Below are 27,673 nucleotides of genomic sequence, written 5' to 3' on the forward strand. Positions count from 1 at the left end.
AGCTTGGAGGGGCTGAAGGAGGGAGGGGTTTGGCTCCTATAATATTACAACGAGCCGATGTCGGCCAATCAACATTAAAAAATTGTCCTCTTAAAGATGATCTGCAGCATATTCTGGATGGATTTTGCCAAAGAAAATCGTTGCAATGTGTGTTGCAAATGTATGGGAGTATATTTTATGAGTTTGTAAATGATATCCAAAGAACCTGTCCAATAAACGTTGACACATCACACCCAGGCACACACACACACACACACACACACACACACACACACACACACACACACACACACACACACACACACACACACACACACACACACACACACACACACACACACACACACACACACACACACACACACACACACAAAATCAGGAACACAAACATTTGAATTATTGTAGTAATGTCCACATAAATACAAGCGATTGTTAAGGACGTAAATATCAAAAGATGCAAACAAATTAAATACTCATCATAAGTAATGCAATACAAAATGGAAAAAGAAACACATGCACACACACACACACACACACACACACACACACACACACACACACACACACACACACACACACACACACACACACACACACACACACACACACACACACACACACACACACACACACACACACACACACATCATCATCATCATCATCATCATCATCATCATCATCATCATCACTTTTTCCCTCTTGGTACACTAGTGGCCTTTGGGTGCTCGTGTGACCATATGGTCCAGCATTGCATTAGTTAATTCCTCTTCATTAAAGTTCTTATTTTTTGCAATATGTCCATACAAAATATCCTTTCTAGTTTGTTCCAGATAGTTTTGGGTATTATGCGATCGAATATAATCTGATTTTGTAACTCTGAGTTACCTAGATGACAGATGTGTCCCATGTATTTGAGTTGTTGTATGTAAAAAAAAGTCACGTATTGGACGGCTCTTAGTGATGTTACATAGTCTCTCGTTTGACAGCTTTAACTCCAGGCCAGGGTCGTTTCCTCGGGACTATGGGTACTTGTATTTGATGATGACATTCTGTTAGGTGCATTCTTTCTTTCAAATCCCCCTCGCACCATCTTCCTGAGAAAACCATGCCAGATTACTTCAACTTTTTTCTGTTCACCCTCGGATAGACTCCAAGCTTGTACGCTGTATAAGAGGCTTGATCTTACACATGCTGTTAGAAATTTTACCTGAGTGTCTAGTGGTCATTTTTGGAAAGCAGAGCTAATTCTTTCCTGACATTCTTGATCTTCTCTTTACCGAGGGAAACTATGCTTTCCTGCACCATCAATGCTGTGTCAGTATTGAACACCATTGTCTCCGTCTTGTCATAGGACATAAGTATCCCAAATCACTTGAGTGTTTTATCCTAGATGTTGAGTATCTGCTGCAGCTCGTCAGACGATTTGGCAAATACAACCTGGTCATCGGCATAGAGTAACTCTGTGATGTTATCACTACCATGGGCTGGTGTTTTTTGGCGTAGCTCTCTCGGTGAGACCTCGTTAGGGATGTTATACTCTATTCGAAAGCCGGCTTCCGGGATTGTTGTTTGTATTTAATTTCATGCCACTCTAACCACAAAGTCCATGTAGATGTTAAATAGTGGTGGCGATTCAAGGGCCTCTTGACCACATTCAACCAATGTCTCAAAGAAGTCTGTCGTACCTTTGATACAGGCCTTGGTGCCTGTGTAGAGGGCTCGGAGTATGGCTATAGTTTAGGACACTTTAGGCGGATTTCAAGACAGCGGAATAAGGCATCCCTTGGGATCAAGTCGAATGCAGCCTTGAGGTCAATGAACGCTACAAAGACTGGTGTATTTGATTTCTTTGAGGGTTCAAGGACATGACATAGGATAAATATGGCACCAGAGGTTGACTTGTTTGACCGAAATCCAAATTGCGTTGATAACAGGATTTTTTCATACGTCTCCTAAGCCTATTGATCACGATACCAGGCATCACTTTAAACACAGTTGCACTTATGCTTAGTCCTCTGTAGTTCTCAGATAATGACCGTAGACCTCTCTTATGTAAACAAGTAATGGATGCTGTCAGACTGTTTGCTGGCACCACCAGGCATGACCATATCATTTGCATTAGAAGTATTTTGTATTTCAGCAGGATTTCTGATGTTGAATATTTCAATTGTTCAGAGTGTATATTGTCAGTCCCTTGGCACCTGCCATTCTTTAAACTTGCTATATTAGCCTTTTCTCTGCACGTTCTGTTGGGTTGGTGTCAATGACTGGTCGGTCAACAGGGGGTAACAGATGAGGGTAGTTTTCAGGATGTTCTGGTTCTGGCTGTGGGTAATAGGGCTGAGCTCCAGAATGCTCAGAAAAGTGTTCTTTCAGCTTTTTTGTCTGTTGCATTGGCCTTTGCACTCATGATAATGATGTATATCTTTTGCATCAATCTGAACTCCTCCTCAGTGTCGCGCTGTTCACTGGCATAATTTAGGTGATTTGCCTTAGATGTAAAATAGGTTGTTTTTTTTACTTTGAGCGAGCTTTCCTAACATCGTAGGATAGTGCTTTCTTCTTAACTGGATTGTTCTCTTTGTGGTATTGATTTAACAGATACTGATATCCCTCATCAGACCATGGCTTTTTCAATTAATTTCTTGTTCTCGGTGGAATGGTCCCTGTGGATGCCTGATGTATAACATTCGTTAGCAGTTCTTCCGCTTCGTCAGACATCTGTAGTTCTTGCATAGGCAGCCACAGGGAGTCAAGTGTGCCACTGTATGAGCCTTGTATGGATTGGTCATCTCTCAAACGACGAAGATCAGGGTGTTTTTTATCCCGCCGTGTTTTATGGAAGGTCTTCTTTATTGTTTTTCTTGTAGGGAACAGAGTATCCATCACTACGATGCGGTGGTCTGACTCAAATGGATGGCTTTGCATGGGGTATGATCTGCAGTTTGTATTTGCGTGTTTGACAAACCATTCAGCCATTATATAATCCAGTCTTCGTTTATAGCCAAGATTTGAATGAAAGGACCATCTGTGCTCATCTGATCCTGTTACGAACATTGTGTTTAGGATAAAGAGGGAGTTCTCTTCTCCCATTTCCATAAGTTTGGATCCGTTGAAGCTTGTTAGGTTGTCATGTTGAGAGCCAATAACAACAATAACAAAAACAAACCGCAAAGTACAACTTTTCAACCGCTACATTACAGACTGCCACAGGCACACACACATACACACACACACACACACACACACACACACACACACACACACACACACACACACACACACACACACACACACACACACACACACACACACACGCACACACACATGCACACACACACGCACACACACACACACACACACACACACACACACACACACACACACACACACACACACACACACACACACACACACACACACACACACACACACACGCACACGTACATCAACAGAAAGTAATCACCCGTTCAAAAAGACACACACAGTTACCTGAATGGTGCCCTCCTCCCCCTCCTGCCACACGTAGCCCATGGTCATAGCACTGAGCGCTAGGTGAGCCAGGCGCAGCTCCCGGTGGCTCTGCAGGTACTCAGTGCTGAGCAGGGGCATCTGGGGGTACAGTTCATCACTACAGATACAGTTTAATACGAAAGATACAGTTTAATACTATAGATACAGTGTAACGCTACAGATACAGTTAAACACTACAGATAAAGAATACTACAGATACAGTTTAACACAACAGTTACAGTTTATTACTACAGATACTGTTTAACAATATAGATGCTGTTAAATGCTAGAGATACAGTTTATCACAACAGATATAATTTAATAAGACAGATACCGTTGAATACTATAGATACTGTTTAATAAGACAGATACTGTTTAACACTGCAAATACAGTTTCATACTACAGATACAGTTTAATACTATAGATGCAGTTTGTTATGACTGACCTTGTCAATGCGTGAACGCAGCGTGTGGGACTGTACCAGATCTGAGACTTGGAAGGCGATTTCCATCCATGGTCGGTAATACCCTGGCAGCTCTTGCTTTTAGATGTGAATATGCAATATGTATGCAAAAGTAAACGATGTAAATAGCATTCATAGCTTAGCATATGCACATATTCAACTTACGAGTATGTATATAGATCTATCTATGTATGCAGACTTATGTAAATCTAACTGTTTTTGCGAAATATTATATATTTAATAAGGACAGTTCCTCTCTGGTCTGGATGTGTTGATGGAGAGTTTGTTTGGACTTTAATTCAAGAGAAGTTTCGTCATTACTCGTTCACTTTAACAGAGAGATAATACACAGCTCATGAGTCAAACAGAAAAACAAACCCTAGGTCTGAGGACGTCTACCTACCAGTGGTGCTGGGAGGACAAAGCCCAGCTCGGTGGAGACGTGGTAGGGCTCCAGGGAGAAGGGCACTTTGGGTTCTGTGGAACACGACGCCATGACGCCTTTCCAGCTCACAGTGTTACCACCACATTGTGAAAGTCCTCAGTCTCGGAGCTCAGAGCACATCTGACTGGACCCTGGACGGAGGTCCTAACTCAACACACAAGTTATCAGATTTAGGATACTTGTGTCAATAATCAACCTTTGGAGTTGAAATTACTACAACAGTTGCTTCCCTGGTAGGACTATCCCTGGTGCTCTTCTTCTAAATAGTTTCTACTCTTGTGACAAAGAAATTTGAATCCACCTGACCAAGCGTTAAAGGTAAACCACAAGACAATGTTATCTTTCTCAAATAATAGAATCAATGAAGGTAATGGATTTTTGTTTTTTGGAGAAACCCTGAACTATTTGATAGGCGTGGATTGATGGCCATTTTCTTAACTTAAATTCAGATAAGACAAAAGATCTGGTCATGCCCCCCACAATGCGAGAATAAACTAGGATTACCCAGTGTATTGATTCCAATTATTTTCCTCCTGCTCAAACAAACCTGAGTTACTTTACTTATATTACTACATCTCATTTTGATGTGTGTGTTTGACCATCATGTCCGGTTGTTGAGCTGCTCCTGTTATTTACATCTTAGAACAACTTCAGGCTCAGGTCTATTGAGACAAAAACTAAATTGAAATGCTTACTCACGCTTTTTTTTCATAGCGTTTCAATTACTGTGATGCCCTTTTTTCCACGCCTCAAAATCGCTGGGCCTTTTACAAACAATTCAAAATGCTGCCTCAAAACTTCTGTCATGGACTTGCAGAAGAGCACATATTTCCCCTTGCCAATGCATTCTGGAGTTGAGTTTAAAATCTTGGTCCTCACTCACTCCTGCAAAGTCAAGCCCCCTTTTACATTTTGTGCATCCATATACCCATACAAAAATACATCCATACACCCATAACCCCATACAACAATACACCTCAGAGACCCATTGGTCTCTGAGGACCATTCAACACCTAATAACAGAACCCCACTTCCCCCCCCCCCCCCACACACACACACACCCACACCCACACACACTAGTGGTTATCTTGCTTGTGGAGCAGTGGCTCCCACTCTGTGAACCCTCTCCCCCTCCGTCTCCCTCTCTCTCTCCCTCTCTCCCTCTCTCCCTCTTGCCCTCTACTGTCAACACACTCCCTCTCCCCCTACCTCTCCCTCTCTCCCTCTCCCTTTCCTCTCCCTCACTCCCTCTTCCTCTCCCTCTACTGTGAACACACTCCCTCTTTCCCTCTCCCTTTCTCTCTCGCACTCCCTCTTCCTCTCCCTCTACTGTGAACACACTCCCTCTTTCCCTCTCCCTTTCTCTCCCTCACTCCCTCTCCCCCCCCCCTACTGTCAACACACTCTTATAAGTAATGTGAACTCGTGCACACTTTTAAAATAACCGCCTGAATCATCATTCCAGGCAGGCTTTCTGCCTGCACTGTGCTGGTTGTACTGTACTATGTCTCATTGCCCTGTTTGTGAAGAGAATATTTCTGTATTTTATTGGATTTCTTCTGTGCTTGTGAAGCCCTGTAGTGACCCTTGTCCGAGTCGTACTATGTAAATATATTTAAATAATTTACTTAACTTTGTGTGTTGAAAGAACAACGATCAAATAAGCAAATTGAATAAGAAATGTACCAATGGGGGCACTCTATCTGAGCAGCTGAAGGTTAAAGCAATACTTCCTGTTTATGCTGCTCCCTCAGTATTTATGGGATTAAGTTACCATACACTGTTTGTTTAAGGCTAAACAATTAGCTATTTAACTGGGTGTTTATTCTTTCTGATCACCACTGACCCCGGTGGTAACATATTTTAAAGACAGACAAACACACACACTGATGCTATATATATTATAGACCATATACTACTACTATTGCAGATGTTTTATTAAATTATTCTGACGAGGGTGCTTTGATGGATAAAATAATGCGATCATGTTGAGATACTAGAATTGAATCTGCACTACATGAAAGGGACTAAGAGGAATGGATGGAGACTGACAAGAGGGAATTATTACCATATTATGGAAAGGTGAGCTTTGTTCTTAACAACTCTAATGATGACAGTAGTCTGCCGTTCTCTGTACATTGTATCATACGGCCTATGGTCACATTAATACACCTATAATAATAATGAAAGTGTTATTATAAAAACAAAAGCGGCACATAATGAATTGTATCATTTAATAGCGCAAAGATAACCATGTTTGAGTTCGCCTTGTTTTGGCTGGCACATTATATGGTCATTAAGCTGTGTAATAGGGTCATGGGATGTGAACAGTGGGGTTCTTTTGGCGCGCGTGCCCGCTTTGAGCCACGTGGGCCAGGTGACCGGAGGAGGTCCGCGGGGCCGCGCGCCGCGCTCACAGCTGCAGCTCTGCAGCTCTGAGGATAGAGAGGCCTCTGCTCGCCTCCGTTGCTTTTTCTGGTAGGTCTTCGTATTTCTGCCGACTGGAAACATTGCGGTGGTTCGCCGGTTCCAGCGCCTCCTGACAGTCGTCGAAGATGAAGTTCAGCCGGAGCAGCCGCCAGGTGCCTGCCGCCCCTCGTGGAGCCCCTCTCCTCCCGTCCAGCCTCCAGTCCGTCCTCTCGTCCGCTGCACCACTTCCTCATGCTGCGGTAAGAGCGTCTCCTTCCCTCACAACCAGTGGATTCCTGGGAACCTGAACTCGTCTGAGAGGAGTAAGGAAATCTCCGTGAAGATTGAGACCCATTGGGCAGCCCCTGGCTGAACGTTACATAACGTGTAGTCGTGAACAGTCGATTTCTTCTTATTCATCATTCTGTGTTCGTTTTGTAGGCCAGTTAACTCTGCAGCTGTGCAGACGGGTTCATGTGTTCAGCGGTAGTGAAGGGGTCTCGAACATATGGCAGCGCCTTAAACCAAACCTCAGCTCGGTTCGGCCAAACGGTTCAGGAGATGCATGCACTGTTGCCGTGAATCTGAGATCCAGCCGGTCTGTAAACTGCACTTTATGAATTGCTGCTGAAAGCTGTCGGGCACATTTTGTGAATGGCTTTCCGAATAAGGGTTAACACAACTGTGTGTCTATCACCAACATGAAAGACCCACTTTAGTTTATTTGATTGTGCATTTTCATCTTTCTCATATTGAACTATTAAATAGACTTATTACATCGATTCACTGATTGAGTGAATTGCTGATAGTGCCGTGAGAAGCAGTGTTGTTGCGTGAACACGTACCTTTACGACTTAACTCTCTGCAATAGTCAGAAAGATGGATCAGGTAATATGCATCTTAAAAGCATAGCATTGGCCTTATCCATACACACAGTGTCAGCCAAAGCTGTTAACAATAAAAAAATATGTAGGATGATGCATGCGTTGTGAAGAGCGAAGAATGTCACGCAGGACTGCCTGGGATTTCATGTCACGTATAGATCGAGGCTGCAGTTCCCTTGGAAACCAGTCTGGACCAAAATAAGTACCAGACTCCATTTCCTTTGGCTTTGATGGCGCTCACAATTCCATTGCTGTATTTATTTCAGTAATTTAATGATGCTGTTAGCTAAGGCTGCCTAGATGCACAGTATATGATATTGATGACACAGTAAAGATGACCCAGATTATAAAAATGGCTGCAACGTGTACATTTTTTGAGGATAACTTTAATATTGCACACAATAGTCACATGGCTTCAAAAGGAGTTTGTTTATATTCTCAAGCCCCCGATGTTGTGCACATCATGTGTAGCCCAATAACAATAACCTAGATTACATTGAGACAGTACATTCAGTAATGTGTATCTATGTATGTGCATATTGTCCGCAATATGCACATATTTTATTCAAGCTGAATATTACCATTAAAATGAGAACATATATGCTATTTATTTTCTATTTCTTATTCTGATAAGGGGCTTGTGGACTTCTTTATTGAAGACCAGGGATTGGATCCTCTGAATGGGGCCATGGGCAGTATAGCTCCCATAACAAGCCATTAATATCTCTGCAGATGTAATGAGGAACAGGGACATGACAGCCGCCATATTGATTTTCATCCTGCTGCTCAGTTAGAAGGTGAAGCTGTGTCCTTAAAGGACCACATCATGCTGATGTAGCACCTTTTCCGGACCGTTGCTTCTCTAAACTTACATTTACATTTACATTCAGGGCGTTTAGCAGATGCTTTTATCCAAAGCGAAAGAGAAACAATATAACGCTGTCGGTAGAGTAAGGATCTTCATAGAACCAAGCGGCAACACTAACAATTTCTAGGTTAACCCTTTCCCCGTTTACAACAAAGATATCTAGGATAAGAAGCTTCACAATGCTAAGCACTATTTTTAGGTGCAAGGACTTATAACATAGAATAAGGCTAAGCAGAATCTAGGTGAGCTTTAAACATAATCTCGGGCTCTCTGTCTTCGGGACAGACCTCACCCGACCGATTCTGATATGGACTATGAGAGGCCCAACGTCGAGACCATCAAATGTGTGGTCGTCGGGGACAACGCGGTGGGGAAGACCCGTCTCATCTGCGCCCGCGCCTGCAACGCCACCCTAACACAGTACCAGCTGCTGGCCACCCACGTGCCCACGGTCTGGGCCATCGACCAGTACCGGGTGTGCCAGGAGGTGAGTAGCCTGACCCATCCCTCCATCTTCTGTCTGATATCTTTTAAGAGCTTCTGTGACATGTAGGCTACCACAGGTCTGGCAGGTCAAACCTGGGCAGCTGCGAGACCTAGTGCCTGACAGGACAGTGCGTCGGTGACCCAGCCACCTCATTTCCTCCGATTAAACATGTGACTCATTGTGTGTCATTGTAAGTCGACTTGTGAACGCATGATTCACGCCAGCCCTCTGAGGCGGTGGCCAGCTGTTGAGTTCCTCCGTGTGATCCCTGTGAGGTACTGGAGCGCTCCAGGGATGTGGTCGACGACGTCAGCGTGTCCCTTCGCCTCTGGGACACGTTTGGGGACCACCACAAGGACCGGCGCTTTGCTTACGGCAGGTCAGACACGGCTAGGGCTGGTGCCGTTCAAGCTACTATATATTCAGTTTTTCACCACACAAAATCAACTCGAACTTGAATAGGTACTCTGTAGATAGATTGAACTTGAATAGGCACTTTGTACATATATTGCACTTGAATAGGTACTCTGTACATAGATTGAACTTGAATAGGCACTTTGTACATATATTGCACTTGAATAGGTACTCTGTACATAGATTGAACTTGAATAGGTACTCTGTACATAGATTGCACTTGAATAGGTACTCTGTACATAGATTGAACTTGAATAGGTACTCTGTACATAGATTGAACTTGAATAGGTACTCTGTACATAGATTGAACTTGAATAGGTACTCAGTAGTTAGACTTAACTTGAAAAGGTGCTGTGATGCAGACGTAAGTCGATCGGTACCCTTAAAGGTACAGAGGCCCGAACCTAACCCAGGGCATCACATGGGCTGTCTGCCTCGTCGCTCATGATGGCGCTGTGCTATGATCGGGTGACTCCTTCGGTGAATGGGTGATTTTGTTATTGAATCCTTTTCCACTCTCTCTGCCTCTCCCTCTCTCCCCCCTCTCCCTCTCCTACCCCCATCAGGTCGGATGTGGTGGTGCTCTGTTTCTCCATCGCAAACCCCAACTCGCTGTACCACGTGAAGACCATGTGGTACCCTGAGATCAAGCACTTCTGCCCCCGCGCTCCGGTCATCCTGGTGGGCTGTCAGCTGGACCTGCGCTACGCTGACCTGGAGGCTGTGAACAGGGCCCGTCGGCCCCTGGCCAGGTACACAGAACTGATCCCTGAGTGGGATTCCTCTGGGAATGCGCAGTGAGGTCACCGTGCACACATCATCGGAACACATTCCGTTTGGTTTTCTCTCTTTTACAATAAAGCCGACGCTTTTACCCAAAGCAACTTAAAAAAGGGTTGCTTTGGGTAATTTACATTAAGGCCATTTAGCAGACACTTTTACCCAAAGCGACTTACATTAAAGGCACCCAGTGCAACTTTATGTAAACATTCAATGAAAAATAAACATTCAATTTCTAGTCTTTTTTACACGTAAGTTTCAATAACTCCATACCATTACATATCGACATTCAAGGAGCAAAGATGAGACGTCGTTGTGTGGTGAGAACTGATAGAAAATCGTAAACAACAACAATCGCCGGTGGGGAGAAGCCATTTTTCCATTGACTGGAAGCCTGCTTTATTTATTGTAGGTTACAAAAAATAAAGAAAATGGCGGCATTGTTGTTGTTATCGATTTTGTATCAGTTCTCACCACACAACGACGTCTCATCTTTGCTGCTTAAATGTCGGTATGTAATGGTATGGAGTTATTGAAACTTACTACGTGTAAAAAAGACTAGAAATTGAATGTTTATTTTTAAGCCTCGAAAGTTGCACTGGGTGCCTTTTAAGTAAATTTGTCAGAAGAAAGAGAATATATCGCTGTCGGTACTGTAAGGATGGTCATATAAATAAGTGCAAGCACTACTAATTGCTAGCTTAACCCACTCTTTACCAACCCAGCATGCAGTGTCAGGTTCCTCAAAAACAGAATATATTTTGTCCGTTCTCTAGACCCATTAAATCCAACGAGATCCTGGCCCCTGAGCGAGGCCGGGAGGTGGCCAAGGAGCTGGGGGTGCCGTACTACGAGACCAGCGTGGTTGCTCAGTTCGGCATCAAGGACGTCTTTGACAACGCCATCCGGGCTGCGCTGATCTCACGTCGGCACCTGCAGTTCTGGAAGTCCCACCTGAGGAACGTCCAGCGGCCCCTGCTGCAGGCGCCCTTCTTGCCGCCCAAACCGCCCCCGCCCATCATCACCGTCCCGCCTCCGCCCAGCTCCACCGAGGAGCACCCGGCCCGCCTGCTGGAAGACCCCCACTGCGCCGACGTCATCCTGGTCCTGCAGGAGCGCCAGAAGATCTTCGCGCACAAGATATACCTGGCCACGTCCTCCTCCAAGTTCTACGACCTCTTCATCATGGACGGGGCGCCTGAGGAGGCCGAGTGGCCCGGGCGGGGCCCTCTCTCCGGCCGGGAGCTGCTGATGAGGGCCGCCAGCTTTGACGTGTGCGAGAGCAGCGACACGGGCGACCGCGCCAACCTGCGGGCCTGCACCAGCGACGGCACGCTGAGGGAGTCCCAGGGGGCGCGGCAGGGCCAGCTGCTCTCCTCCTGGAGCAGGGCCTTCGTCAGCATCCAGCAGGAGCTGGTGGAGGACCCGGGCACCTACGCCCCCCGGCCCATGACGGTGGTGCACATGGACGGGTCCATGCTGCTGGGGCCCTTCCGGGCGGTGCTGCGCTACCTGTACACTGGCCAGCTGGACGAGCACGAGAAGGAGCTCATGCACATCGCGCACATCGCCGAGATGCTGGAAGTGTTCGACCTGCGCATGATGGTGGCCAACATCCTCAACAACGAGGCGTTCATGAACCAGGAGATCACCAAAGCCTTCCACGTGCGGCGCACCAACCGGGTCAAAGAGTGTTTGGCCAAGGGCACCTTCTCGGGTGAGATGTCGTCAAACTCTCTAACTCTTCTTTCAGAGCAAAAGAAACAAAACAAATATCTGGTGTTCACGTGCATTGTCTCCATGTTTCAGATGTGGTGTTCAAGCTAGATGATGGCACAATCTCAGCCCATAAGCCCTTGCTCATCTCTAGCTGTGATTGGATGGCAGCGATGTTTGGAGGGCCTTTTGTGGAGAGCTGCACTAAAGAGGTTAGTATCAGCTGTGGAGTAGTCTCGCAAAGCCAGAACAAAACTACAGCAAGTAGAATGGTCTGGAACCAGGCTATTTTGAGCCATCTATCCGGGGGGAAACTGGGCTGTTTTTATTTCTGTTTTTATGAGAGATGGCTCAATCCCAACCGCAAACGCCGCAAAAAATGATTAAAGATGTATGTCGCCTATGTGAAGATCCTTTTATAGTTAAAAAGAACAAACATCGTTTGTTTCTTTCTCACAATGATGTCAAGACACCATACACTTTGGCCCTTGAGGAGCTCACGGGACCTATAAAATATACCCTTGGACTGCAGGGTTCCCACCTGATCTTCCATAATTGCGACCAATGGGCAAACTACCAACACAATACTGTGTTTACAAGTCTCCGAGGTCGAATTGAACATTACCCCCGCTTGCTCGCTGCACACAATAGGCCACGCTTGATATATAAAACTTTTGCCATAGCCTGTGGGAAAACAGGCAAGAACATCTTTCTTCCTCAGCAAATGCTGTAAGCAAATCTTTCAAAGTTCTTTGCAATTTTCGACGGAAAGAGCCAAACATGCCAGCTTTACAGCGCCGTCAAAGTCCTCTTGAAAACTCGCCATACTGCCTAGTTTCTGAGTTTGAGGGGGAGCACAATACGGGATAACCAGCAACAGGAAGGGGAGGAGTAGCGGTGGAATCCGACGCTAGCGCTATAGACGCTGTCCATTTCCGCTCAGCCAGACAAGCTGTGGAGCAACACAAACTATAATTATTCAATGCACAGGGTTTTTAGTTTGGACTGGTTGGCATCAGGGAGGTCATTACATATAAACAAATACACAACACGCAATCTCTTGCTCTCTTTCCCCCTTCTTCTCTCTCTTGATCTTGTTCTCACCCTATCTGGCTTTCTCTCTCTTTTTAATACCTTTATTTAGCTGAATAAAATATTAAATTGTGACAGTTTCATCATTCATATTTGACAGACAGGCTCACCTTGACCGCCGTGATTCAGTTGCCTTGGAACAATCCGTGTGCCGCTGCTATTGTAACTTTTGCTGGACATCCTTTCACTGGAAGAAACCAGGAGCCTGACGCAGGTTATTTTAGTTTGCCGCCCACAGCACTTTATTTTGAACAGAGAAAGGTATGTTAGTCGACTCTAAAGAATGCTGCGGGCAGTACTCCTTGCACCGTCACCGTCGTGCTCCGGCCTCTTAGTCTCACTCCGACTCTCCGCCTCTTGAGTCCAGCTATGGCCATATCTTTAATCTTTAAGAGAAGACAGGTGATTCGTTTTGATTTGGTGCTGTGAGCTACGCTCCCTCCGGTATTTCCTTCTCGGCCAACCCTGACAGCCCTAGCCCAGCTGCCCCTCCCCAATTAGGAAGGCCGTGGCTGTGATTGGATGAGCGCAGTTGGGCCGTCGTGGCCGTTGATTAGGGCTTGTGTGTGCTGGGGGAATATGTGAGTGTGTGGAGTGTGTGCTGTGAGAATATGTGGGTGATGCTCTGCTGCAAAGCCACACACGCACACACGCCTCAACCCACGCACCCAAGCACGCACACTAGCCCGACCAGCTGACAAGGCAAGTTTGAATAAATGAGCTGCACAAATGGTTAGACACATTGCTACCCATGCTAATGACTGCGGTGGCAGAGGCCTTGTGTCCTATTCCACAAATGTTATTTGCTGCTCTTTTGACAATACACTACTTTTTTAGTAGAGACAGACGGCGGCCTGTGTTAACTACGGTATGTTGTATCACAAATAACCGTGCGCCTATCCCCTCTGTTGTCAAAGCTCCTAAAGATCTCGTTGTGTCCCCCAGGTGCTGTTCCCCAACACGACGCGCACCTGCATGCGGGCGGTGCTGGAGTACCTCTACACGGGCCGCTTCTGCTCCCGGGCGGACCTCGACGCCATGGAGCTGATCGTTCTGGCCAACCGGCTCTGCCTCCCGCACCTTGTTGCTCTAACAGGTGAGACCTGTCACACAAAGCCTGTGCGTTTTTTTATTTGGACGGTTTTATTGACCTGTGATTGCATTTGTTTTTCAGAACTGTACACGGTTACAATGTTGATGGAGACGGCCCTTATGGGCGCTGACACCGACGGGGATGTCCTGGTGTACCTGGACATGGCGCAGGTAACCGCACTCTGAACCCAGGGTTCAAAGGGCAGTGTGTAGGATTAAGTGGCCTCTAGCAGAACGGACTTGGCAGAAAGGGAACATGGTATGAGGTATGTTTTAATTTGGGTAATATCCCATGAAAATAACATCAGTCATAGTGTTCTCGTTACCTTAGAATGAGCCCTTTGTATTTACATAAGGAGAGGGGCCTCTTTCTTGGGGGGCCGCCATGTTTCTACAGTAGCCCAGAGCGGACAAACAGCTTGAGAGAGAACGTGTTTTATTCAAGCTTTAGCTTCTTGTGCTCCGAGCACCAGGAGGAGGGCAACCTGACGTCCCATTTTTTATACTTTGCAGCACCATTGTTGTGTAGTAGCGTTGTAATGAGGTGTTTTATATGAAATGCGCCACACACCGTGGCTTTATTAACTTAACCCTCTCACTCGGACACGCCATCAACATCCACGGCTGGTTAGGTGAAGTGCCACACTCCTTCACCCCACAGTGTCCACTAGTGGCCACCTGCAGCAACACACCGGACCTTCAAATGGGTGTCTGTTGGAGCTGGTGACCATACATTGCAGTATTTTCCTTGATTTTATTTTGTTTTGTAAGCAGTTTCTATAGATTTTACAGTAGGTTAGTTTTAAATTAAGTTTACAGTTTTACAGTCGATTTTACAGTTGGGTAGTACAATCCTTTATCACAGTGTCACATTTTCATTGGAGATAGTTTCCATAGGAAGCTCCACATGTTGTATAACCAAATGCTTGAACTCCCTACAGTTCCACTGTGCCCAGCAGCTCACAGGCTGGTGCCTTCACCACATCTGCACTAATTACAACAGCGTGTGCCGCAAATTCCCCCGAGACATGAAAGCCAAGTCTGCAGGTAAAGTTCAGAGAACCGCAAAGCAAATCAAATCGAACTCCGATGACTATTTGGATGCATCTGTCTGAACAGAAAAACGCTGTATGTCCCTGGCAGCTGGAATGACTAAGATTGTCTGGAAAGGAGACTTACATCCAATGACTTGGCAACATCAAACAACCAGAGAGAAACAAAACTTGACCCACTGTCTTTGTAAAATAGAAAAAAAGCAATTCCTTCATGTGTTGATGCTTCTCACTCAGTCAGAGACTCGGTGTCTCTATGAGTCCTCCACAAACCCAGCTGTTGTGCTCTCCTGCAGAGAACCAGGACTACTTTGAGAAGCAGCGCTGGCCCCCGGTGTGGTACCTGAAGGAGGACGACCACTACCAACGGGCCCGCAAGGAGCGCGACAAGGAGGACTACCTGTACCAGAGGAGGCAGTGCAAACGCAAATGGCTGTTCTGGAACCTGCCCTCCTCCCCGTCCTCACACTCTCCTCCTTCTGGGTCGTCTGCTGTCATCTGATGGGGTGAGGAACCATCCACTGGCTGCTGCGGACAGACACCCAGGCATCCCATTAAAAAAGCTCATTCTTAATGCTCCTTACAGTGGAATATGATTTGTGGGAGGAGCACTGGACAGAGCAGGGTATGGACTGAATCCAAGCCTCGTTGACAGTAAATTGAAGGCTGGTGCAATAGGCTTCTGCTCTTCGAGCGGTGAGCATTTCATTGAATGTTTGGCTAGGTAAGGTCTCAAGGAATGGACGTCTGCTGGCACAGAACTGTCATCCATTGATCGCTCATAAATTACTGATAACTGATAACCGATAACCAAGTGCTGCTTACGAGAGCTGCAACAACCAGCAATTTTACACAAAATCCCAAATCTCAGATCCCAAATTTATAAAAAACTACCAAACTCAGTCTTCGGCAGGATCCCCTCAGCAAGAAGCTCAAAGTCTCCAGTCAATACAGGCCCTCATGAATCACAGAGCACTGATTAGAGGGTTTGATTGACCGGAAGACCCTCGGAGGACAACAGTTCACACAGACCCAGAGGGAGAATACAGAGCGACGTGTGTGTGTGTGTGTGTGTGTGTGTGTGTGTGTGTGTGTGTGTGTGTGTGTGTGTGTGTGTGTGTGTGTGTGTGTGTGTGTGTGTGTGTGTGTGTGTGTGTGTGTGTGTGTGTGTTAACAGATTTGAATGTTTGTGTACAGCTTGAAGTGATTCTGGATACACTCAAGTACCCATCTCCATTATTGTGCGGCCTTGTGTGTTGCATCTTCTTACACTAAAAGGGCTTTCGTTTACATGAATGCAGGTTGTGTGTCTTCTGAAAGACGCAAGAGAATCCTGGAGAGAAATAAGTATCTTCTTGAAATTTCCAGTAAACAAACGTGGGTTATTTAAGTTTAGTGTGTTTGATTGTTCATTGCTATTGCTTCACTTTGTTGATGCTTGACAGATGTAATTATACTCTCTAGAGACTTGTCATGCTAACACACCTTACATGCCATTCATTGAGGTTCAGATTGAATGCATAACTGTGATACAAATCACACTTTATAAGAGCGTATTTGATGCTTATGATTACGCTGCGCTGTAAACCTCCAGTAACATGAGCTCCTCTTATCTTCTATCTCCGATCAGCTTTTTAGACTCTACTGGTCTACAGGAGGCCCAGCGGGAGGCTGAAGCTGCCTGTTTTACAGCATGTGTTTTTGACAGGGTACACAGATGCCTGGGTCAAGCCATCAGCCTTCTGCTAAGCTCTTGTTTGTTCTTGAAATCCTCTAAGATCCTAAAGCAACCCCTTGTAGCAGCACGTTGGTGGCCTCGATCCTGCTGCTGACAAACGCGGAGGCTTCAGAAGTTTGGTTGAGTTTGTGTTTTTGTGTATTTGTATTTTAACGCTGCTGGTCTCTTCCTGCTGTGTGTGGATTGGATTGTTTAGACTTGTTGTCAAGTATTGTTCAGATAACATGCAAGAAACTTGCATTAATGTATGTGCAGTTATGTCAATATTGTTTACTGCAGATGGTGATAGAAGGAACTACAGTATTACTTAATGGGGAAAACTTACAACGTACTAAGTTTGGTGTTGTGCTACTTGCACAATAGCTAACTGGCAGTTACATATAGTAACCAAATATTTAAAAAAGTTTAAAAATCAGACTAAGAATCGCAACTATTGTACCAAATTCTGGTGCTAGCATATTGGTCTCACTCATAGAGGATAAAAGTTTCTACAAAAAAAATTACTTGGATTACAGGCTTCTCTTTGAGCAGCCCATTGTGAAAGGCTTGCCTTAGGCATGCAAAGAAAAGGTCGGACCTTTTTAAACTGCGATTTTTAAGATCTAAATAATTACCAACATGAAAACCGCAGAACGCATGAATGAGGCTTGACAAAACAGCAACAAGAAAAATCACTGGTAATTAACACAAATGGTGGTGCTTTTGCTCTCAATCACAATATTTACCTTGTTCATAGCAGCAGTACTGCACCCTGTGTTGTTTAGGGTTTTTTAACAGGGTTACTAGAATGTGAAGTCTCCTCTGACCCTCCTGCTCACCTCTCCTACTAAGCTCCAATGATTTTTATCTCCAGTTTGAAATGCGGGATATTTCTACCACATGTATATTTTTATCAAAACGGCACGTTTTAAGTAGTGGCTTCTATTTGATAGGTTCTGCAACCATAATTAGCTGGGCAGCGTTATTTAAATTGATCACATAGATTTTAAGATTTAATTTCCTATTAATCTTTCTTCTTCTGTGAATGTTTGGTGTTTAGACACCTCATGCCTTAATGTAAAGTGTGTGTTGGATGTAAATACTGATGCTGTCTGGAGGCCTGTTCGTGTGCTAAACATGTAAGTGACACTTGTACTGGAAGTCATGGGTATTTGTAGATGTACATAATCTGAATCTGACATGGTTGTACATTTGTGAGGGGCTGTTTGTTTGAATGATCCTGTTTTTATTCTTATTATTTGAAATTCGTTCAGATATAAATGTTTAATTCTGGTTAATAACCTCAAATTTCGAAGACTTAATCAAAGCAAAAATAATACAAATAAAGTAAGTATGTTAAATAAAAGATGATTAGGAAATAATATCATTATAAATAGTTTTATTAGATTTGCAAATCGAAAATGGCGTCGAGAACAATGCTTGCTGATGCATAGTTAAAAATATATACCCACTTTATACTATGCATAGAAATAAAGTTATTTTTAGACTGATTTACACAGCATTGGAGCATTTAAAAGTCGCCATTGAATTACAAACGATTATTTGAGGAACACAGCTCATTAGCTTAGTAGAGAATATCAGGTAAAACTATTAGATCGGAATATAATAGTCCTCCATATATGTGGGTGCTAACATCAACGCTGCAGAAAAGCACAAACCAAAGGTAGCTTCGGCAGCACCAGGCTAAGATGCTGCACAATCACAACCGCATAGTTAAGAGGCCTTGTACTGAACTTCTCTTTTTACACTTGAACATCTGCTCAGTGTAGGAAGCCTGTATGACGTTTCCCGTGTCGTCAGGTTCTTTGCTCTGAAAAAGTTGTTTCGCTTATGAACTTTGCTGTACATCTGGAATTGCGTAGCATGTGTTCTTGAAAAGTATGTAAATAATATTTACTAAATAAAAAAAGTAGCAAACGTTGAAATATTTCGTCATGGTTCCTATGTCTGTGTTGATGTCTTCTTCATGCCTCCTGGGTTTGCGCTCCGTGTGGTAACGTGGGCCTGGCGACCCGTCGCTACTGCGCATGACCACGCTCCATGAAAACAACTCGTGGAAGAGAGAAGAAACCTGGAAAACCCATCCATGGTAAATGCACTTCCTCCACCTTAAAGTTACTCAAAAGACGTGCAATTTCTTACCGCATTAGGAGTTAATATATTTTGTGGTTCATATTAATTATACAACGATGTTTAAATGGTAGAAGCCGTTTCAATTTGAAAAACACTGACACGCTAACCGCCCGCTTGTATTCTCTCCTTGTTAAATGTAATAATGTAAATAAACATAAGAATTCTATAATAATGAACACAATAATTATAACCGTGAAATAGTGGAGGTGGATTCCAATTTTGGAAAAATTCTGGAAAAGTAAAAATCCAGGCCACAGTGAAAGTGCACGTTGGCTTTCGTTGTGGATGTGGCTCAACTACTAACCGTTCACCAAGAGGTAGGCATAGTAGAGTCGGGTGTAGTAGAGTCAGGCATAGTAGAGTCGGGTGTAGTACAGTCAGGTGTAGCAGAGAGGTGTAGTACAGTCAGCTTAAAGTCAGGTGTAGCAGAGAGGTGTAGTACAGTCAGCTTAAAGTCAGGTGTAGCAGAGAGGTGTAGTACAGTCAGCTGTAATACAGTCAGGTGTAGTAGAGTCAGGTGTAGCAGAGAGGTGTAGAGTCAGCTGTAGTAAAGTCAGGTGTAGTAGAGCGGTATAGCAGAGTCAGGTGTAGTAGAGAGATGTAGCAGAGTCAAGTGTAGTAGAGAGATGTAGTAGAGTCAGGTGTAGCAGAGAGGTGTAGAGTCAGCTGTAGTAAAGTCAGGTGTAGTAGAGAGATGTAGCAGAGTCAGGTGTAGTAGAGAGATGTAGTAGAGTCAGGTGTAGCAGAGAGGTGTAGAGTCAGCTGTAGTAAAGTCAGGTGTAGTAGAGAGATGTAGCAGAGTCAGGTGTAGCAGAGAGGTGTAGAGTCAGCTGTAGTAAAGTCAGGTGTAGTAGAGAGATGTAGCAGAGTCAGGTGTAGTAGAGAGATGTAGTAGAGTCAGGTGTAGCAGAGAGGTGTAGAGTCAGCTGTAGTAAAGTCAGGTGTAGTAGAGAGATGTAGCAGAGTCAGGTGTAGTAGAGAGATGTAGCAGAGTCAGGTGTAGTAGAGAGATGTAGCAGAGTCAGGTGTAGTAGAGAGATGTAGTAGAGTCAGGTGTAGTAGATTCCTTGATGCTGTCTGGTGCACCACATCTGTCTGCAGGCGGTGCAATGGCCGCTCGTCCCGTTGTCTGCTTCTCCGGGTTTCAGCAGGCGGGAGCAGCAGCAGACGGGTCAGCTTTGAGCCAATCGGATCTCTATTTTGTCAGTAAGGCCCTGCAGCTGTCGGCCCAGATGAACAGAAAATCACCAGAGGAACCAGCATACAAATACATCAACCTTTAGTGTGAAAGATCTGCTCAGATAGCACCACCTGATGGATCATCTGCAGACCCAGGGATTGTAGGTCTTGAGTTTGACGATGGGATACTACTACTCCTTGACCGTGGGTCGACTAGTAGTAATTAAGTAAGTAAGTGAAATGTATTTTTAAGGCACATTTAAAATACTGTTTTCACTGGCCTAAGTGCCAAAGTGTGCCATGGTGCAAAAAGGCCTTTAAAAGAGCACAGACACCTTTATGTACCTATACACACATGAAAGTTGATTTGATTTAGTAGATTATATATATGAGTTGGACGTGACGACCAACTAATGACCCACTAGTCAACCTTAGATCAACCTTGGGTCGACTAGTGGATCGTAAGTTGGTCGTCAACAATTGGTTTTAGCTACCTACATGAAGTAGGTAGTAGTATATGACATATTTATTTTACAACAGACACCTAAAGTTTAATTCAACACATTGTATTATTTTATTAAAGTGGTAGGCTTGAAGTTATCTATCCAGAGATGACCATCAGCAAGTGTCTCGCCTGAGGACTTCAGGGAGACGATCATCAGAGTGGACAGCTCCGAAGGCCGCTGCTCGGTTGCGGATGAGGTAATGATATTCGTTCACTTGTGTGGTCACTCTGTTTAAAACCATGACCAGATGGGGGATTTGACTGCTTCATAACAAAGAATAAATAGGCTTATAAAATAAAACATTTTCCTTCTCGATAAAATGTAGCACTGTAGGCCTTTTGAAAACCTCGCTTTTAACACGGAACACACTCATCAAACACTAGAGAGCAGCAACACTCAAGATAAAGTCCAAATGAGAGAGCATTCACTGCTGTAACACAAAACCAAACACTGGAATCACTGCAAAGTAACTGTTCTATTTGTTTTGAAAACAAACAATATTTCCATTTTCTTTACAGTTCACGTTCTATTGTGTATACGTCAGTATCTGCAATTTCATCGCCACTCTCACCACAAGGTGGCGCAAGTACTGCATGTTAGTTTATGTGTGGCCGGGCCGCATGAGCAATATGTCGGCATGACCGTCTTCTTCCTTTGTGATGTTGACTTCATGCTTAAAGCATTTCCTATTTGCTACAATGCCAGGTTTTGTTGTAAAAAAACAGCTCTACTTGGGTCATCCTTGTATAATATAATTGAAGGGTAGGGCAGAGCGGTGTTGATGGGCCGTTGTATTCTTCAGCTGCAGAACAATTATTTTTTTTTAATCTGGGTTTAGATATCATGCAACATCTGACAATAGATTGCAGCAAACGGCACACGGAGCTGCGTGAGCTCAGTGGAGTAAACCATTGACCCGATGTCCTTTTTACCTTGGAAACTTCCATGCGGCACAATATACTTTGTTTTTTAATCAATAGTAAACTAAAACAACAGAAAGGAAAATGAAGTCGTAATTACGCTCCTCGTTGGTTCGCCACTACCCCCTGTGAACTTCCACGGCTGAACCCATGAATTCTAAACACATTCATTTAATCTATTTGTTTTTATGCTAATTAGAAGAAGAGATTCATTAAAATATTGTCTGTTTTTTATCTTTTGATTAAACATGGGATATGCCTATGCAAAAATAAAAGAGATGACCTTAAACCTTGATGTTAATTTATTTATGTTCCATCATTTAAGGAAGACAAACCGTTTAGGAGCGTAGTGTACATATTACACGATGTTCAAAATGTATACAAGTTGAAATGATCAGTGAGTGGTTTGTTGTCTGTAGAAAGTAAATGAGAGAGAGAGAGAGAGAGAGAGAGAGAGAGAGAGAGAGAGAGAGAGAGAGAGAGAGAGAGAGAGAGAGAGAGAGAGAGAGAGAGAGAGAGAGAGAGAGAGAGAGAGAGAGAGAGAGAGAGAGAGCGCGAGCGAGCCATGGACTCTACAACGCAACACAACCCTAGCAGACAATGAAACTACCTGAACCTCCAAACCATGTACCACAGATTGAAAACTTAAATTGAAAGCCACCTCGATTTAGGGAGTTCGTTTATGAATTACAGAGCTAAGCAGTCTTGGCCATAAGATGATCTATCGCCCTTCTCCTGCCGAAACTCCATTTGATGTATGGTCGTATTATCCATAATGCTGTCTTGGTTTTCCTTTTGCGGCCAGAATTCTGTGTCACGCAACAAAACAGATTACGTGTTGGATTAGATCAATACAAACTCACCCGCTGGCCTTTGAAATCTAATCTTCCCCTCCTAGCTGACACTTAAGCAAACTCAGACACAGGTCTTGTGTGTGTGTGTGTGTGTGTGTGTGTGTGTGCGTGTGCGTGTGCGTGTGTGTACGTGTGTGTGTTATGGGCCTGCCACTCTGATCCTGTGTGGTTCTGCCAACAGAGGGGCTGCGTTCTGCCTCTCGATCGCTGAGCCACAGACGAGTGGTCAGTGGTCTCCCCTCCCGCTGTGACTCCCACTTCGTTACCAGGATAGGACCGCTGCCTGCTGATTAATTGTAATGCAGCGCAGTGGGCAGCGGTCCAGCAGCCCACCCCTTAAGTGGGCAAAACAAAAGCAAAAGTTCAAGCATGCATGTCTACCGTTTGCATTCAAATGTGAAAACGTTCCATGCCAAATTTCAGAAAGATTGATATGAAACCATTCTGGGATTAGCATGTAAAATGTATTGCAATAAGTCTAAAAATCAATACTCAATAATAAATATGTCTAGTTGGAATCTATTATATAATATACCACTAACTCAATAATTAAATGTAAGAACATTTTCACACAATAGTTTAATCAATACAATGTTATAAATACAATCAAGTTAAGTAGGCAACGTGAAGTGTATCGTAGGTTTGATTGGATAAAGTAGGGTTTACCATAAGGTTATGATGTATAAGAGATGTAATCTGATTGGATGATGCCTTGTTAACGCTAGTGGTATTGTTGATATAGGTTCTTGTGATAGCGTTTGGATTGTGTTGGAATTTGAACAAAGGGTAAATTATCCTTGTTTGTTTCTAAATTAATTGTTTTTTTTTTTATGAAAGTCAAACTACTTCAACAGGTCAGAAATAGAATATATTTACCATCTTCAAATCAGTTATTGTTCATGTGAAATGTACTATTGTGTTTTATCATTTGAATCAATAAGTGTAAAAGAAAGTGAGGCTTTGCACTCATTCTGATCTCATTCTAACCCTAACCCTAACAACGTAATATAGTAATAATAGTGTAATCATCAGCTAAATCAATAAAGCATTTATTAAATGATTGAAAGTGATGCTATTTATATGTTTTTTGTAAGTTCAACATACTTCCCCAGAACTTCCCCAGAACACGCCAAGTGACTGCTCCCGAGATGTCTGCCCCACTGTCCACACCCCCACAACTACTAATGTGGCTCCATTACCGACGTCAACTCTCTGGCTTTTGAACTGCTAATTAAATTGTTAATTACCTTTTTAAGATGCTAATATCAGGATTTATAGGTTGAGAGGATGGGCCAAGATTGGAGTAAACTCCACTTGTAATTAGAAGGTAAGCAGCCCCCTTTGTGTTCGCCGCCTGAGAGGTCAGAGGTGAACGAGGAGCTGCAGTGCTTCCATTGATTGAATCCTGTTCCCTTTGTTTGAGCCTAGCGCCTCAAGCTCTCCTGAGATGCATTCGCTAGCGGCTGGTTTAAGACAGCTCTACCTCATGTAGATGTTGTTTCTCTTCCCTTTCTCTTCCCAGTGTTTTATGGGGACCAGAACCAGGTACACGGGGCACAAGGGAATTCAAAGCCCAATTTATGATTCAATGATCCTGCTTCATCTGGTGGATGGATGAAGAATTCAAACCATTACTCAGATTATAACTGGTTCACTATGAGTTCCTTGAGCTCGCCAACTTGCTGCTAATGGCACTCTCTCTCTCTCTCTCTCTCTCTCTCTCTCTCTCTCTCTCTCTCTCTCTCTCTCTCTCTCTCTCTCTGTCTCATTCGTTTTCTTCTTTTTCTCTTTCCCTGTGAATGATTTTTATGCTTTGCTGAAACATGTGGAGGCGTTGGGAGAGGATTTAAACGCAACGACACCATCCCCCCCCCCCCCCCCCCCACCTTTTTTATTTATATGTTCTGCCAGCCTCTCTCTCTCTCTGTCTCTGTTCTCTGATGTTGTGACAGGGCCTCTCCGAGCACGGCGTGCCCAGGACGGGCAGCCGTCTCGGACTGCCTGCTCTCCGGTGCATCCTGGTACGCTGGCGGTCTGACCCCGGCCTCCCCAGGAAGGCTTCCGCGTCCGCCATGACAGCAGGAACATCCCAAAGGTCTCTCTCTCTCTCTCGCGCGCTCTCTCAAAGAGAGGTAAAGAGAGAGGAAGGGAGAGAGAGAGATCGAGTGAGGGAGAGAGGGTAAGAAAGAGAGTGAGAGAAAGAGGTAGAGAGGGAGAGAGGGTGAGAAAGAGGGAGTTAGAGAGAGAGAGAAAGGGAAAGAGAGGGGTGATAAGGAAAGAAAGAGAAAGGGAGAGAGAGAGGGAAAGAAGGAGAGAGATAAGGGAGAGGGAGAAAGAGGGAGGGAGAGAGAGACAGAAAGGGGGAGAGAGCGAAAAAGAGAGACAGAAAGAGAGAAAAGGTGAGGGAGAGAATGAAAGAGAAAGGGGGAGGGGAGGAGAGGTAGAGAAAGGGAAAGGGAGAGAGAGAAATAGACAGAGAGAGAGAGAGAAAGGGTGAGGTAGAAAGAGGGGAAGAGTGAGAGAGCGAGCAAGAGGGCAAACGGGGGAATCTCTTATTTGTAATACTCTACGTGGGTGCCTGCCCTCCTCTGACTGAAAGGTCATCATGTATCTTTAGACGTGATGTGAGAGATGAGTTCTACTCGTGACTTATGACAGCGAGGGACTCGGTGTGAGACGCGGACCGTCTCTCTGATTGAATATGCATCGTGCTCCAGTGGTCGTGTCGGCTCCGTTCATTACATCACCGGCGTACCGCTCCCTGCCAACATTCCCAGAGTTCCCTCCCCTCGATAATGTTCCTCCATGTCACCCAGTGAGCTCCCTCCTGTCCTGGTCCGGCACCGCCATGGAGCCGTCTGGATCATCTGGCCCCAGCAGGCCTGGATCGATGCTTATCCTCCTACACGGGAAGCGTTATGCAGACGGCTCATCCATATTCCTGACAGGAACTGGGTCAGGTGTATGATGATGGGGACCAGAGCACCTTGAGGGTCTGGGGCCCCTATGGACCAGTGGTTCGAGATCTGGTCTGGGTGATTCCCATCTGGACTAGTGGTTCTACTCCAAGTCTGGGTTAATCCCACCTGGACCGGTGGTTCTAGACCTGGTCTGGGTGAGTCCCACCTGGACCAGTGGTTCTCGACCTGGTCTGGGTGAGTACCATCCGAACTGGTGGTTCTAGACCAGGGTCTGGGTTAGTCCTGGACTGGTGGTTCTAGACCAGCTTCTGGGTTAGTCCTGGACCGGTGTTTCTAGACCAGGGTCTTGGTGAGTCCCACCTGGACTGGTGGATCTAGACCGGCTTCTTCGTTAGTCCTAGACTGGTGGTTCTAGACCAGGTTCTGGGTTAGGCCTGGACTGGTGTTTCTAGACCAGGGTCTGGGTTAGTCCCACTTGGACCGGTGGTTCTAGACCAGGTCTGCAGATTTTCTCCTCTGCCTTCCTCTTGTACAACTCGTTGCTTATTCTCGTCTCTTCTTCTTTCTTCTTCCTCCCTCCTCATCCATCTCCCTGGCCTTAACAGATAAATCTTTATTCCTTATTGTTACCCTATTTCAGAGTCTGTGAGTTCACCAATCACTGAGACCTAACGCACCGCTAGTGGAGCTCAGCCTTGGTCTAATGAGATAAAATATGATTCCTGTCAATATGTGATATGCATTGTATCATTAATAAGAGGACCCTATCTAATTAAAGAAGGTGCTCTTGTAAGGGACAATAGGTTGAGATGCTGGCATTGTTCAAATAGGTTTGATGCTGACAGTATTTTGCAATGTTGGATTAATTACTTAAAAACAAAAAACAATGCAAACTCATTTGAATTCTACTTTTAGAGTTAGAAATGTAAACCGAGAAGAGTATGAGAATTTATTTCTTAAAGACTCTTCAAGACGATGCCTATATAAATGCAGACCCAACCTGTGGCGTCTGATTCATTATTTGCTGCATTGCTCTCCTCTCCTTTACATATACATTGGAGGCAGGATCCGTTCAAACAGAGATTCATCATCTGCCCAAAAAAGCATCTGCTGCTGTGACTGCTTAGACAAACATGCAAGATTAAATTTCTATTTATATGAGCCACAGACACCTAAGATTTGTCAGGGAATTATTGTGAGAGCCATCAAAGCGTCTGGGTTGCACTTTGGCACAGTATGTTAATAATGTTCCTAATGAGATCGGTCCATCAGCCCGTGTATATATCTGTATATCTGCGAGCTGCTCTCCATACTGTCAGCACTGCAGTGGTGATAACTAAGTTACTGTCTCATCCGCATGATTGTCCCAGATGTGAATAAGGCTAGCACGCATTCTTAAAATACTAAATGAACTGAACAGGGCTTGACCTGGTCAGAGATCGAGGGAGAGGCTGTAGCGTCCTCCCATCAGGAGGGACTGGGGATCGCCTCTTCACCAGAGTCTCAGGAGCCGAAACCAGTCAGCAGTTGTCGGACACATTTCTAAATCTCAACAGTAGAGAAAAATCCTCAATCCATCTTGCTTTCACAGCGCACCTGACTTAATTAAGGAAATTAAGATTTTTTTTTTTTTCGCATGCCTTGCTTGCTTGTCTTTGTCTGCATTTCGACATATTTATATATCCTAAAATGAATTTCAATTTAACTTGGTGTAACTTGTTGATGTGCATTAAACAAGTCTGATGAGTTTTTCCCGCCCTACATCTAAAAGCGCCATAAAGTTATAATAAGTGATCAGAGGAAGTTTCTTAAGACTTAGACGCCATGGCTTAGTGGCATTTAGCCCAAACAGTTTTGTGGTCCAGCACAGGGTTTAGTTACACTGCTGCCACCAATCCTCTGATTCACCTCCTAAGAACAGCTCCAGGGCTGCTCCACATGCTTAGCGCTCCATAATGCCATCCCCTTCATCTCCTCAGCGCTCTTATTGTCTTAACTCTGGGTGCAGGCGTGGAGTGGAGGGACTGGAAAAGGGGTTAACACGCGTTTAAAAAACGTTAAAAAGAAGGAACCGTTAAAAATGTTAAAATATATACACTTACACACACACACACACACACACACACACACACACACACACACACACACACACACACACACACACACACACACACACACTCTGTGTTGTTTTGCTCGGCTTATCTCT

The 27,673-nt window shown here is 44.6% G+C and overlaps 2 protein-coding genes across 13 annotated transcripts in view; one reads left to right on the plus strand and one right to left on the minus strand.

Moving 5' to 3' along the window:
* ido1 (indoleamine 2,3-dioxygenase 1) overlaps window positions 1-4,569 on the minus strand; it is an 8,727-nt gene extending 4,158 nt beyond the window's left edge. Inside the window, exons 1-3 of one of the 2 annotated variants that reach the window (XM_056592586.1) lie at window positions 4,381-4,569; window positions 3,960-4,055; window positions 3,493-3,612 (exon numbers count right to left, since the gene is read on the minus strand). In XM_056592586.1, coding sequence (XP_056448561.1) covers window positions 3,493-3,612; window positions 3,960-4,055; window positions 4,381-4,473 — 309 coding nt within the window. In that variant the 5' untranslated portion in view covers window positions 4,474-4,569. The remainder of the gene's footprint in view (window positions 1-3,492; window positions 3,613-3,959; window positions 4,056-4,380) is intronic. The other variant, XM_056592585.1, reaches the window with a different exon arrangement.
* Window positions 4,570-6,871: 2,302 nt separating this feature from the next.
* The window catches only part of LOC130384413 (rho-related BTB domain-containing protein 2-like), a 28,814-nt gene continuing 8,012 nt past the window's right edge, over window positions 6,872-27,673 (plus strand). Inside the window, exons 1-13 of one of the 11 annotated variants that reach the window (XM_056592575.1) lie at window positions 6,872-7,091; window positions 8,869-9,070; window positions 9,346-9,449; window positions 10,051-10,236; window positions 11,041-11,981; window positions 12,074-12,192; window positions 14,018-14,168; window positions 14,247-14,335; window positions 15,106-15,211; window positions 15,513-19,043; window positions 20,189-20,493; window positions 20,850-20,968; window positions 21,291-21,964. In XM_056592575.1, coding sequence (XP_056448550.1) covers window positions 7,084-7,091; window positions 8,869-9,070; window positions 9,346-9,449; window positions 10,051-10,236; window positions 11,041-11,981; window positions 12,074-12,192; window positions 14,018-14,168; window positions 14,247-14,335; window positions 15,106-15,211; window positions 15,513-15,718 — 2,112 coding nt within the window. In that variant the 5' untranslated portion in view covers window positions 6,872-7,083 and the 3' untranslated portion in view covers window positions 15,719-19,043; window positions 20,189-20,493; window positions 20,850-20,968; window positions 21,291-21,964. Of the gene's footprint in view, window positions 7,155-8,868; window positions 9,450-10,050; window positions 10,237-11,040; window positions 11,982-12,073; window positions 12,193-14,017; window positions 14,169-14,246; window positions 14,336-15,105; window positions 15,212-15,512; window positions 19,044-20,188; window positions 20,498-20,849; window positions 21,965-27,673 lie in introns of those variants that run through there. The other 10 variants (XM_056592579.1, XM_056592576.1, XM_056592574.1 and 7 more) reach the window with 10 other exon arrangements.

Source organism: Gadus chalcogrammus, chromosome 6 (genome assembly GCF_026213295.1).
Source record: "Gadus chalcogrammus isolate NIFS_2021 chromosome 6, NIFS_Gcha_1.0, whole genome shotgun sequence".
NCBI lineage: Eukaryota > Metazoa > Chordata > Actinopteri > Gadiformes > Gadidae > Gadus > Gadus chalcogrammus.